This window comes from Arachis ipaensis, chromosome B06, assembly GCF_000816755.2.
Source record: "Arachis ipaensis cultivar K30076 chromosome B06, Araip1.1, whole genome shotgun sequence".
NCBI lineage: Eukaryota > Viridiplantae > Streptophyta > Magnoliopsida > Fabales > Fabaceae > Arachis > Arachis ipaensis.
In genome coordinates this window covers 9615361-9629599 of record NC_029790.2, presented here as the reverse complement: position 1 = coordinate 9629599, position 14239 = coordinate 9615361, and the positions used below count along the sequence as shown (strand labels likewise).

Genomic DNA, 14239 nt, shown 5'->3' with positions numbered 1-14239 from the left:
AAGATTTTTTATTTGACCAAATAAAAAATAGAAAATATGATCACTAAAAAATATTGTCAAATAATTAGTAAATTAAAAAATATAACTTAAATTTTGGCTACACTTTTTTAAATACTTTTTATACACTAAATTATTATTAGTGAAATACTAACAAAAAATAATAATATTTATTGATCATATAACATTAACTTTAATAATAATATACGAAAATAAAATAGTGGGAGCTGGTTATATATTCTTTCTTAAGTAGCTACTAGAGCCTATAAATATGTATGTATAGATTTGCAATTTTCCACGGACTAGACCCCCACAAGAAAACTAATACATACATCATACATGTACACACTAAAATAGTGAAATATAACAATAATGGAAGCTAATAAGAAGAATAAGGTAAAGAAATTAGGATCAGGCAGTATAGAAGAAGAAGAAGTGGAGAATGATAAAGGTATGATAAGAAAAGGTCCATGGAGCGTTGAAGAAGACGTGATTCTGAGCAATTACGTGGCCACTCATGGTGATGGTCGCTGGAACGCCCTCGCCCGCTCTGCAGGCACAAACCTATACTCTATGTCTCTAATAATTATTTTGATTTCTTCACTTTTCTTTGTGTTTCTACACTGATGATGCAATTAAACAGGACTTAAGAGGTCCGGGAAAAGTTGCAGGTTGAGATGGCTAAATTATCTTCGTCCTGATGTTCGCCGCGGAAACATCACACTCCACGAACAAATCACCATTCTTGATCTTCATTCACGCTGGGGAAATAGGTACAGCTGCTCACTCATTCAGATTTCTGTAACTTAATACCGTTAGATGATTAATATTTTCTTTTAATTAATTCCCTATTTTGGATTGGAAAAGTCTAGAGGAAAGTAACTTTTGTGTTTTGTGCCAGCACTTAATCATAAAAAAAAAAAGTGAGTGATCTCTCACTATTAGATCTAATCTCACACCATTAAAAAAATTATTAATAACTAATTGATGATTACAAAACATAAAAGTTGCTGCCCCTAGCACTCCTCTTTCGGATTTACTATTTTGATTATCGAAAATATTTAGTAAAAAAAAAATTAAAAGTTGTTTTATTTAAATTCATTAATAGTTGAGTTCGGACTGTTTTTTGTCATCCCTAATATTATAGTTTGATTATATTGTAGATGGTCAAAAATTGCGGAGCACTTGCCAGGAAGAACGGACAATGAGATAAAGAATTATTGGAGGACCAGAGTGAGTAAGCAGGCAAGGCAACTCAACTGTGACGTCAATAGCAAAATATTCAGGGACGCCTTGCGTTATGTTTGGATGCCTCTTTTGCAAGAGCGACTTCAATCGAACTCGCAAATGGAGCATCCAAACGCAACACAAGCCTACTCCTCGGACTCATCATCATCAGCATCCCTTGGCATACAACAATTCTGTTCTGAATCTGATCAACAAGTGATGAGTAATCATGGTGTTTTGGTGCATAGTATTGTTGAAGATGAGCCCGGAATATGCCCGAGTATGAATAACGAAACGTTTGAATATACCAATATACCCTTGGGGGATAGTGGGGACTTAATGCTGGAGAGTTTGTGCAACAACGATGACAACATATATGGCTTCTGTCACGACTTTGTCATGACCTTGGAATAATTCCATTGCGTCACGTATCACCTCGCACCACTATAATATACCTAGTGAAATAAAGTAGTTGACCGTTAATTAAGCATCTACTAATTCTGTGATTTTACATTGTGACATGATCTGGTGTACAAATTATGGATCTATAATTCTATATAGATCAGAGGCTATAGCATCATCAGGGACATGTATGTAATATAAATATATATTATAACCCCTCCCAAAAAATTGACGTCATGAACAAGTGGATGATAGTGTTCCTATAGAATTAAATTATTGGCACAAAGTACAAATACTTGAAAATTGTCTACTATTATTATTTGTTTTAAAATAGAAAACTTCTTTTGCCAATAAAGGTAATCCTGTTTTGTGATTATTGGTTTTTGTGCTCATTTCGGGTTATTATTGGCGACTTAATTAGAGAGTGAAGGGTTTGGAATTTCGTCTACGTTTGTTAAAGTTGTGCTTGATCATATAGGTTATTGGTTTGATTAGTGCATATTTTATAGGTTATGTAAAAAAGTCTAAAAGTTAAAAGTTTTATTGTTCTTTCTATTTAAGTAAAATAGTTAAATTTAAAAATGCATGATTTTTAAAGCATAATATAAAAAGTGAGAGAAATTGTTCTTTTAAAATGATTGAGAATGATAATATTTATAAAACTTCTCCATATATAAAATTAATTGTTTAATACAATGCTCATATAAATAGGATTAATGTAAAACAATTTATTACTGATGTTCTACATCATGAAGATAATGTAGAACAATCTATTATTGATATTATACATCATGAAGATAATATTTTAGTAGATCATATGGCGAAAGATTAAACTATTCATAATAAAAATATTGTTCAAGAACAATCTTAAAAAGAGAGAACCTGCTATGTCACTACATTTACAAGAGGTAGATGATGCAATATTAAAAAGATTAATTAGAATAAGAAAACCTACAATTTCTAAGGACTATATAGTGTATCTTATTGACTTTGACTATAATGTTTGTGATGAAAAAGACCCAACGGCGTTTTCACAAGCAATGAAAAGTCGTAATTCCAATTTATGACTAGATGCTATAAAGCATGAAATGATCGAAATCTATGACGTATAATCAAGCTTTGAACCTTGTAGAATTACTTGATGGAAAAAAGACCATTGGATGTAAATGGGCCTTTAAAACCAAGAAAGATTCATCATACAATATTGAGTATTACAAGGCTCGACTTGTTGCCAAAGGGTTTACTAAGGGAAGGAGTTGAGTACAGGAAAACTTTTTTTCTTGTTTTAAAGAAAGACTCTTTCTACATCATTATGGCATTGATACTACATTTTGACATAGAATTGTATCAAATAGATGTGAAAACAGTCTTTCTTAATAGAGATTTGGAAGAAGAAGTCTATATGAGACAACCGAAAAGATTTATCTCAAGTGTTAATAAAAAGTTAGTTTGCAAGCTTAAGAGAGCAATATATGGTCTTAATAAGCAAGCGTCATAATAGTAGTATTTGAAATTTCACGATGTGATTTCTTCATTTGGATTCATTGACACTACAAGAAAGTCATTGATTACTATCGGAATTACCGGCGAATTTAGCGGCAGAATAAATGTGACGGTATAAACCTTACCGAAAAATACTTACCTGCAGATTTTTAGAGTCCGGCACTAATTTTCGTCGGATTTAACGACTGAATATATAACACAATCTGTTGAAAGTTACGGATTAATCTGACAGTAACGTTGGCGCCATGTTATAAGTATCCTTGCCATTTTACCGTTGGATTAATCCGACGAAAAATTTTTTAGAGATTAAAAAAAAGAAGGGCTGTTACCGTTGGTAAATTCCAACGGTAATGCCGACAGAAGTATTTTTATTTTTTAAAAATAGTCATTTTCCATCCATTTTTACCGTAACTTGGTAACAAGCATAATTGGAACAGTGCTTTAAACATGAAGTGAAATATCAAGCATACAACGTAAAATTACGGAATGATGGTAATTGATATATCTGAAACAATATTAATTACATTACATTTTTCTCAAAGTTTGGTAAAAAAATATACATATCATAGAACTATATTTACATTATCCCTATTCAGCTTCATTATCTTCTTCATCTGGTTCACCATCCTCGTCTTCCGAGGTAGTTTCTTGATCATCGAACTCGTCTTCCTCTTCTTCATCTACGTCGACCTTGTCTTCTTCTTGAAGATCGCCGTCTTGTTGTCATAGTGCCTCGTGATGTAATCCAAGGTCAATGATATCATCATTCGTGGATGCCGAGCTAAGGGTAATTAGCTCACCAGTATCAACCTCCGTTTTCAAAGGAGTTGGGTCATCAATCTGGTAAGGTTCCTGACCCTCGTCCTATCATCAGACTCGATCTGGCTTCTTGGCGTAGTCTTAACCATAACCACCCAACTAGACTTGCATGAACTTGGATAAGGCAAAAGATACACCTGTCGTGCATTTTGAGGTAGAATAAAGGGATCGTAGTGCCTATATTTCTTAGTTACATTAACTTCAGTGATATCGTAGTCCTTGTACTTTCGTGTTCCTTGTCGCGAACTTGGATCATACCATTCACATTTAAACACGCACACCTTGTACGTAGTGTGCAGAAATACTCTAATTCAATTATGTTCTGCAGCACACCAAACCAATCAGAGTGACCCCTGCCTGAATCCCACGAACCTAAACTCTGATGTTATTTGTTTTCTTTCCAATCGACCATTGTAAGGTATGTGTATATCGAGTAGCTAGTACCCTTATTCATTGGGCCCCAACTAAGTGCAACTAATTCTGAATCTATTATGTCAGTTAGGTGCACGCTGACGTATTCTTTAAACATACGTGAAAAGTTGTTCAATAAGGTATCAGGATTTGCCTCTTGTAATAACCTATATGATAGAATAGGATAAAGAAATTTTGATTAGATTAAAAAGTTAGATTGTTACTGATTGCAATATTTACTAGGACTTAATAAACTCACATGAGGTACGGTGAAATCTGGTCACAGTTAAGCAACACATGCAGATGCGCGGCATCGATTTCCTTCTGCTCTAACCAGTAGTCACTGCCCGCACCCATTGCAGCTCCATCCAGAGCAAAGATTGGGTATGTTGTTCCACTTGATGAGGATTCTCCCTTCTCATCGTTCCTTGCAACCCTTATTCTACATAACTCAACATGAGGCTGAAAGTAGAATGAGCAAAATGTGGATGTTTCATTAGCTAGGAATGCTTTGCAAATGCTACCCTCAATCCGAGCCCTGTTCTTCACGGTGCGCTTGAATTAACCAATCTTCCTCTCAAATGGGTACATCCACCGAAATTGGACCGACCCACAAAGTAGTGCTTTGAATGGTAGGTAGACTATTAAGTATTCCATAAGTCAAGAAAAGATGGAAGAAATATCTTCTCTAGCTTACAAAGTATTATGGGAATGTTCTTGTCGACGACTGTGAGATTATTGATGTTAAGTTTGGTAGCACATAACTCCCTAAAGAACTCACTTATTTATGCGAGGGATTTTCAGATGTTGGTTGGAAGTTTTCTAAATACGACCAAAAGCAAAGACTCCATGAAAACGTGACAATCGTGGCTCTTCAACCTAGCAAGTCTATCATGTGATACGTTTGCACACCTGTTCAAGTTAGAGGTGTAACCATTAGGAAACCTTATTCCCCTAATCCACCTACAAACATTTTACCTCTGGGCCTTTGTTAGAGCGAACACCACCCTTAGTTTAGCCTACCGCCCGTTATCAAGTCCCTTAAGTCCAGATCTAGCCACCTACAAATGTCCATCAAGTCTAACCGTTATCATTATCCTTTGTTCGTTCATCGTCCATTACTGTGTGCATGATATCGAACACGTTTTTCTCAATGTTAACATTAAGACAATATTGAACGCAGTTGTCTCTCCAATAAGGAAGCTTCCAAAATATACTTTGTTTAGTCCAATTATGCTCTCTGCCATATTCCAAAGGTCTCAAACCTGCCCCTTTTTTTACGATCATTGGGATTCAATTGACGCGATTCCAAACTTGCCTACCATTCAACTTTACGGGTGTTTCTTCGTGTTCAGTTGTATTCTTCTTGAAAAAGTCCCTATTGCGCTAAAAAGGATGATCAAAGTCAATGAATCTTTGATGGAAATCAAACCATGAATTCTTACCGCCATTCGGTAACCAAAATACCTTCGTATCCTCATGCAAATGGAGCATGCCATTCTACCATGAGTGGACCAACCTTACAACATGCCATATGCAGGAAAAATCATTAATGGTCCACATCAACGTAGCCCGCAGTTGAAAGTTTATCTTCGTCGAAATATCATATGTTCCTACATCAATCCACAGCTCCTTTAACTTATCTACCAAGGACTGCAAGAAGACATCTATTTTGGCCTTTGCATTGCCGGGACCAGGTACGATGCAAGTTAGGAACATATATGGATCCTTCATGCACATTTCGAGACTCATATTATACGGTGTCATGACTACAGACCAACAAGATTACGCGTTATTGAAATTGGAACTCAGTGTGAACCCATCAGAGCACAAAGCTAGTCTAACATTTCTCGGCGCGCTCTCAAATATAGGATGGACCTGATCAAAATGCTTCTAAGCTTTTTCGTGTGACAGGTGCATTATGATTCCATCACCCCTTTTATTGTTACTATGCTAAGTCATGTGAGGGACCGAACTCATCGATGCATACAATCGTTTCAGCTTAGGGATCAAAGGCAAGTTGTGCATCTGTTTCATTGGGACTCTCTTTAACCGGTGTTTACCAATATGTTTTCTCTCCACTTGGAACCTTGGTGATTCACAGAATCTGCATTCAGTTAGGTCTGCATCCCTCTTGTAATACAGCATACACCTATTCAAACAATAATCAATTTTCAATGAATTTAGACCCAATTTTGAACCTAACTTCTTTGCTTTGTAGTTGTTTCAGGGGATGCCAAAGGTTCTGACAGGTACCAGTTAATTGCAAAGGATGGCCAACTTATCAAAAGACTCTTGCATATGAATTGACTCCAACTTAATAATCATCATTCTAACACATGCAGACAACTCTGAATAAACGTAACCCTCAGACAATGGTCTCGTAGCAGACTCTAACAGATGATAAAATATCCTTGTCTCTGGGTTAGGTTCTTCTTCAGTCTCTTCCAATTATGTAACACATATTGCATGAAACACCATCTCATCCCAAGTCATGTCTTCCATGTTTAGATCTCTTTCCACCCAAACCCTCCTTGACCGACAGTCGAACATATTCAAATTGGATGCAGACCCTGTTAATTCCTTGTTCGCCAGCTTCTCGATGCTCCGTCCATATCCAATACCCATCCTTGAACCCGTTACAGTAAAGATAAAGCATTAAATCCACAGGTCCTAACCACTTAATTAGCCGACACTTTTCACACGGACACCTAGATACCCTTTCAGACATACACAGTTTCATGCTGAACACATGCCTGACAAATGCGTCAACCCCCTCAAAGAATTCACGTTTTAATCCCCCCCGGTCCACCGTTATCCCTATCATAAATTCATAGACGATGACTTGGGATCATATTAAATGACACACCCTAGAATTCGATGAATAAGGCAAAATTATTAATTTTTTTACAAAATTCGATAGATCATACCCTATAATTAGAATCTTCTGCAAACCAAACAAGTTTTAAAATAAATCACATGAAATTTCAGCAGAACTTTTCCTTAGTTCAGAGACATCCATCAAATAAATATAACAATTTTCATAGTGAAAACAGCTACAATCATATATTAGAACAAACACAAATTCAATAACATATCAAATCCTATCGTTCTAGTGCGTAACCCCTTATGACTCCACAATTTTTCAGCAAACAAAGGTTTCGAGAAGGCGCCTCTATGCGACCTTCTCCCACTTCTGTCCTAAAACGCTATCTTAGGAAAAGTAAGTCGAACATAAAACTTAAACAATTGATTATCATTAGAGATAGAAAACCTACCTGAAATACGAATGCTCAAAATACAGACGAAGCAAAATTCAATTAATCTTGAGAAAACCATCGTTCTAATAAAGAAGAAAACTTATTAAACTCATAAGGTAAAACTAATTAATTCAACAAACTACACAAAATAAACCAGTTACGTATCGTATTATTAAACCAATTTTTCTTAAAGATGCTTACATATCGTATTATTAGTTGACATATTAATGAGCCGGTTATTTTTTAATTTCTTAATAAACCAAAATAAAATCAGTTTTTATAACAATAACAATGAACCCAATTAATATCAAACTCGATCGAAATGACCAATTTACATGACTCGGACTAGACCATGCTTTTTTTTGGTTTTTTTCACTTCCACAAACGACATCATTTGGCAATCCTAAACCAATTACACAAAATAAACCAATTTTTCTTAAAGACGCTTATGTATCGTATTATTAGTTGACATATTAATGAACCCGTTATTTTTTAATGTCTTAATAAACCAAAATAAAATCGATTTTTTATAAAAATAACAATAAACCCAATTAATATCAAACCCGATCGAACTGACCAATTTACATGACTCGGACTAGACCATGATTTTTTTTTTTTGTTTTTTCACTTCCACAAACGACGTCATTTGGCAATCCTAAACTCTCAAACTCCTCCCTCAACGTCACTAGATTGAACCTCGAGCTCTCTCATCCCTATCACTGTTGTCGTACCCAAACTCCCACCCTCTCTCAGCTTTGGTCTCTCTCATGGTCTCGCGCAGCTTTCCTGCCCTCGTCGTCGCTGGTGGCAGACGCAACAGGTTCTGGGAGTTAGTCCTACGTCTTCGTTTGACTCGCAGTCGTCTAGGCCCCCTTGTGCCACAATTCCTCTTGGTATGTTGCAGTTCCTCTCCATAATTTGATTTTAGTTTATCAATTCCTGCTTTAAGGTTTGATGGTCTTGATGTGGTTACTTCTAAAGATCCTTTAGTTGGGGCTTGTCGTTTCATTTTGGGAGTTGGGGATAAAGATTCTGATTCATCTGCTTCTCATATAACAACAACAACAACAACATATAAATATCATCTGTGCATTCTGCTGGTAATTTTAATCATCCAATGGGTTTTTTAAGTAATGTGTGAATTTAAAGGTTTCATAATCGGGTTTTTGATGGATGATGGATATAGAAGTTAAAGTAAAATTAGCTGATGTAATTTGTGTAAACAATTAGAAACATACTAAAAGCATTCTTGGTCTGTAGCTCACCATATATGATTCACTCGATGTATATCATAGTACAAGAGATGAAACAAACACTGACGTATGCAATATTAAAGGATTATATCAATTTTGACAGATAAATGTTATATCATTTATAACAAATCAAATTAATTTTCATATCTCATATATTCTAAACAAAGAATTTTTATTTGAAAATCATGCTAAATATACCATATATGCTTTGTCTTTGCGCTTATATTGTTAATAACATGACCCAGGATACTTAGCTCTTATGGAAGCAACTATAGTAGTATTAAATTATTTTTTTTTGTTTGATTTGTTTGTGGAGTGGGCTTCAATTTTATGCATGTTTTTTTTAATTCTTTGTCCAATCTTCCTTCAACTTTTTAAAATAAGGATGATTTTACTAATGGCAAGTGTCTAAATCTTTGTGTTTGCCTTGCAAGTTTCCCAGGAATTAAGTTGTTTTTGGCCTACACTTGCTATTGCTACATATTAAATTGCCACAAAAATTAATTTCTCATATTGCTCCTCCCCTAGTAATGTTTTTTCGATTACTATTATTCCTTTTTACAGTTAGTTTTGTTAGTTTGCTAGCATATAATTTCTTTTTCATTATTTGTTCTCACTTGATAGTTGTGTGCAAGAATATATATTCTTGCATAATATAAATTAAATGATATTTTATCAAACAATGGTATGGTCCCTTATTTTTTTAACCTTTTTTAAATAATCTATAATTTAATGAGACAATAACTACAATTTAAAATTTTGGTTGATTATCATTGAAATTTACGATGAATTTTGTTATTTATTGTGATTGCCTTTAGTTATTTATTGTCTTTTGTTTATTTCATCTCATTAGGATGCAATAGATGTTGATTCAGAATCACTCAGTTCACAAGACAACGTTCAAAATTATATAATGACTGGTGTAGAAGAGAATGTGAATTGCACTTGTGATTGCGGTGGCAGTAGTAGCAAGTGCATTTTTGAGACGGCCGATGATATTATAAACTAGACATTTAAAACATTGGATGCAACTTATAACTTGTATGTAAGTTATGTGAGGTATGTCGGGTTTGGAGTTTGCAAGGGTGATACAGCGAGTGGAAAAGATGGAACACAGCGTAGAAGGTGATTTTTTTGAAACAAGGAAGGAAAGAGAGCCGAGAAATACATCTCTAATTCAAATAAGAAGAGGGAGCATAAGCGCTGACTCGTACTGGTTGTGAGGCCATGCTTGCGGTGTAATTTGATATGAAAACTTCAACTTGGATGGTTTAAAAATTAGTTGAGAAGCACAACCACGATCTTGTCCCACAATGCTTGGTACACCTAATTCCAAACCACCGAGGGTTGACTGAGTCACAAAAAGCTCAGGTGAACACCATGCATGAGAATGGTCTTCTAACCTCTAAAATAATGGGACTAATGGTAGGCCAAGCCGGTGGTTATGCTAATGTTGGATTCACAAAGAAGGACTTGGATAACCACATTCAAAGAACTCACCGTGCAAAGCTCATTGGTGGAGATTCCAATGCGACAATAAACCATCTACTTGGAAAAGCCGATGTTGACCCCATTACCATGGCAAGGCATAGTGCTATTGATGAAAATCAGCTAGCAAATTTATTTTGGGTAGATGGCATTTGTAAGGCTGATTATCAATGCTTTGGAGATGTGCTTGTATTCGATACAACCTATCGAAAGAATAAGTACAGAAGGCCGTTGGTAATCTTCTTGAGTTGTAACCATCACCGCCAAACATGCATATTTGGCTTTGTCTTGATAGAGGACGAACAAACGGCAAGATATATGTGGTTGTTGTAAAACTTTCTAGAAGTTATACTGAACAAGTTTTCCAGTGTTGTGGTCACAGACGGTGACAAGGCAATGAAGGTAGCAATACAAGAAATGTTCCCAAACACAACTCACCGATTATGTGGTTGGCACATTTAGAAAAATGTAACAGCAATCATAAAAACCAAAGGTTTTTTCGACGAATTCAGAAAATGTTTGTATGCTCCATGGCATCTGGATGAATTTGAAGAATATTGGAAGAATATGCTAAAAAAATATGGGTTGGAAGAAAATTCTTGGGTTTTAAATGAATATGAAAAGAAGAAAAGTTGGACAAGTGCTTACTTGAGGGATAAATGTTGTGCTGGATTTAGAACAACATCAAGGTGTGAGGCAATAAACAACTTCATCAAGAGGTTTATTGGCATTCGTCAAAGTCTTCTAGAGTTGGTCCAAAATATTTAACATGCTCTTAGGAACTATAGACACAATGAATTAATTTCTCAAGTTAAGACGATGTATAGGGAGCCTGTTCTAACTACTAGGTTAGAAGCATTGGAACTTTGTGCTGCAAATTTTTACACAAGGGAGATTCATGGAAAAGTAAAAACAGAGATTCAAGGAGTGGTCGCATTAGATATAATTAAGGAGGAAAACATATCAACTATTGTTGTGTTAAAAATTAAGGAGTGTGAAAGGATGCAACATATATACAACGTACTTTATGACCACAATACTAAGAATATGGAGGGTGAATGTAGTCGGTGGAGTAGTGAAGGCATTCCTTGCAGCCACATGTTTTATGCCATGAAAAGGGTAGGTTTACAAAAGATTCCAAAAAGTCTTCTTTTGAAAAGATAGTCCAAGGATGCCAAGAAGTATCTGGACGAAAGTTCTATTAGAGGCACTGTGCAAGACAGAGAAAGAGAATTTTTAATGCGCTATGGCGCATTATTAATGGAAACTATGTGGATGGTATTCTTAAGAGTTCAAGATAGTCCTTCTTTCCATGACACTATGAATGAAGTTTGTCGGTTGACCAAAACACTAGAGCAAAAATCTTACTTGAAAAGACAAACAAGAGATTCTCCCATACTGAACTTTGTTGGTGACCTTTCAGTGGTCAAGACAAAAGGTGCACCCAAGGGAAGAAAAGAGAAAGGTAAACGGAGGTGCACTAAATGCAAGAGCACTGGTCATGTGAAGAAGAAATTTCCTGTGAGGAATGACGATGATGATTCGGGTGATAAGACTAGTAGTGGCACGCAAGCTAGCTTTGGTACAAAAAAGGTCAGTAAGATACAATATTGCAGTAGGGGTTATTTGAATAAAAATAAACTGGTAAATTCTATGTTGTAGTTATACTTGATAGCAACACACTACTCTCATATTTCATTAATCAAGACATGTGTTGGGTTTTAATATGTGCCACAATGTTAGAAATAAAACGGCATGGGCATAAAAAATAATGTATAAATCATTATAAATAAAAAGATCAACACGTATCTAAATAGTCCAAAAAAAATAATGTATAAATCATTATAAATAAAAAGATCAACATATATCTAAATAGTCCAAAATATAAAAATAAATTATTCTTCAAACAAAATTAAAATGGCCTAATTCAATTCATAACTATTTTAACTAAATAAATGTGTTATTGAAAGACACGATACGATTGACAAAGTTCTAATAAGAAGCATCATAAAATCCTAAGTTTGAAGGACAGATTGCTGCATCTTTTTATTCCAATCAGTAACAGGGAACTCCTTTATCATATCCCGCTTCGGGTTGTGCTCGTCATACACCAAATCCATAGCCAATCGCATCCTTGAGTAATCATTGACAACCTAACAAACATTAATAATGATATTAGATAATGGAATAAACTTAACTTCATTAACAATGGCATTTTTCTTACCCATGTCTTATCGGGTCTCCAATAGTGGTTGAGGACCATCCATTGAGTGACCCAATTACCACAGTCATTCTTTCGCCACAATTCAAGGCACACAATAACAAAGCAATATAATAAAAGGACAAACAGCCAAAAAATTGAATCTGTACTTTAAAAATTCGTATTTTAAACTTACGATTTGGCAATTGTTGCGAGACAACTAGCTCATTGAATTTATACTTAGAAAATTGAAGGTTTCTAAACAAAGGTGTTTCTTGGAAGTTATTGTCAGGTAAAAACTTCTCAAGGTAATTTAACACATCGTCAATGACACGCTTACGCTCTGTCATCAATATGCAACATTTAAACGAGTCCATATATCTCACGGTCTCAGGAAGCAAATCAACCACAATCAGAAACCAATGGACATTAAGGTAAATTGGCACAAAAATCTACAACAACATTCAGAAGATAATTTTTAATAAAAACAGCAATGAAATATTACTATACTAATTAATTGAATGTTGACCGAAATTAACGAACCTTGTGTAAGCCGCCGAGGTCTCCCATGAAGTTATCCTGATGTATTTCATTGTGCCGGAACAATTCTGTTTTGGGTTTAAAACAATTTGCTACATTGAATATTGAACTAAGTGAATATTATTATTATATTTCTAGTATATCTAGGAAGATATATTAATATTGAAAACTAAATTTCGAACTACTAATAAACTTATGGAGAATGTCGGTGGCAAATACCATTGGTTGCCATATTTGTTTTCACTTGGCTCAAATGGCTCTTTGGCGAGCATCAAACAAACTAAGATAAGGACCTATGAATTACAGACAATCATGGTTATGCTGCACTAATCCAAAATTTATAATTTTGTAAGCATAATAAATAAATACTATAGAAATACTCTTACATCACCAATTATTGTCTTGCCGGGCATAATAGTTAGAAGAGTCTTGCGTGTGCCATGATAATGATCGTTTGGAACAAGCACTTCTCTAAAATTATAAAATTAGAGTATTATACTATGGTATTAGAAAAGGTTAAAAAAATAATTACGTGACAAATTAGCAATTAAAATGAGAAATAAACTAATTTTACTTACTCTGGATCCAAATTGTTTCCAAAGATGTAAGTAGCAATAGCCAGTTCTTTATAAAAAAATTTCATCTCTTTAGTTAGCCAAAATAAAAGGTCCAAACACCATAAAAATAATGTCAACATTAATTATTTAATCAAAATATACACAAAAAATTATACATAATACTTTTTTAGTGCATAAAAAATAAAAAATTTTGTTAATACTAATGTTATCCGAAAAAACGAAACTTACACGTGACATGTCATCCCCGTCCATTTTAGATTGTAATTGTTATAGTAAAACCATGGACGACATGGAAGAAGTTTATCCCCAAAATACAATTCTTTCTGCAAATCCAAAAAATATAACAATTATTTTAAGCATTGCTAGACTTTATTTACTAAAGGTAATATTAGATTTATAATAGGGAGAGAGATATTGTCTTTTACTATCACCAACTTAATCAGTTAGGAGTAAATAATAAGTAGGGCAGAGAGATTGTCTTTGAGTGTAGGTTAAAGTAAAAAATATTACAAATGTAGTGGTGTAAAAAATTAGACAAATAAATTTTAGTATTGGTTTATT

At 34.5% G+C, this 14239-nt stretch overlaps 1 protein-coding gene across 1 annotated transcript; it reads left to right on the top strand.

The window, feature by feature from the left end:
* Nucleotides 278-1936, top strand: LOC107648043 (transcription factor MYB108-like). Its single transcript, XM_016352069.2, has 3 exons — nt 278-553; nt 641-770; nt 1161-1936. Exons 1-3 carry the CDS (start codon nt 370-372, stop codon nt 1636-1638), a joined length of 792 nt encoding a protein of 263 aa, XP_016207555.1. The 5' UTR covers nt 278-369; the 3' UTR covers nt 1639-1936.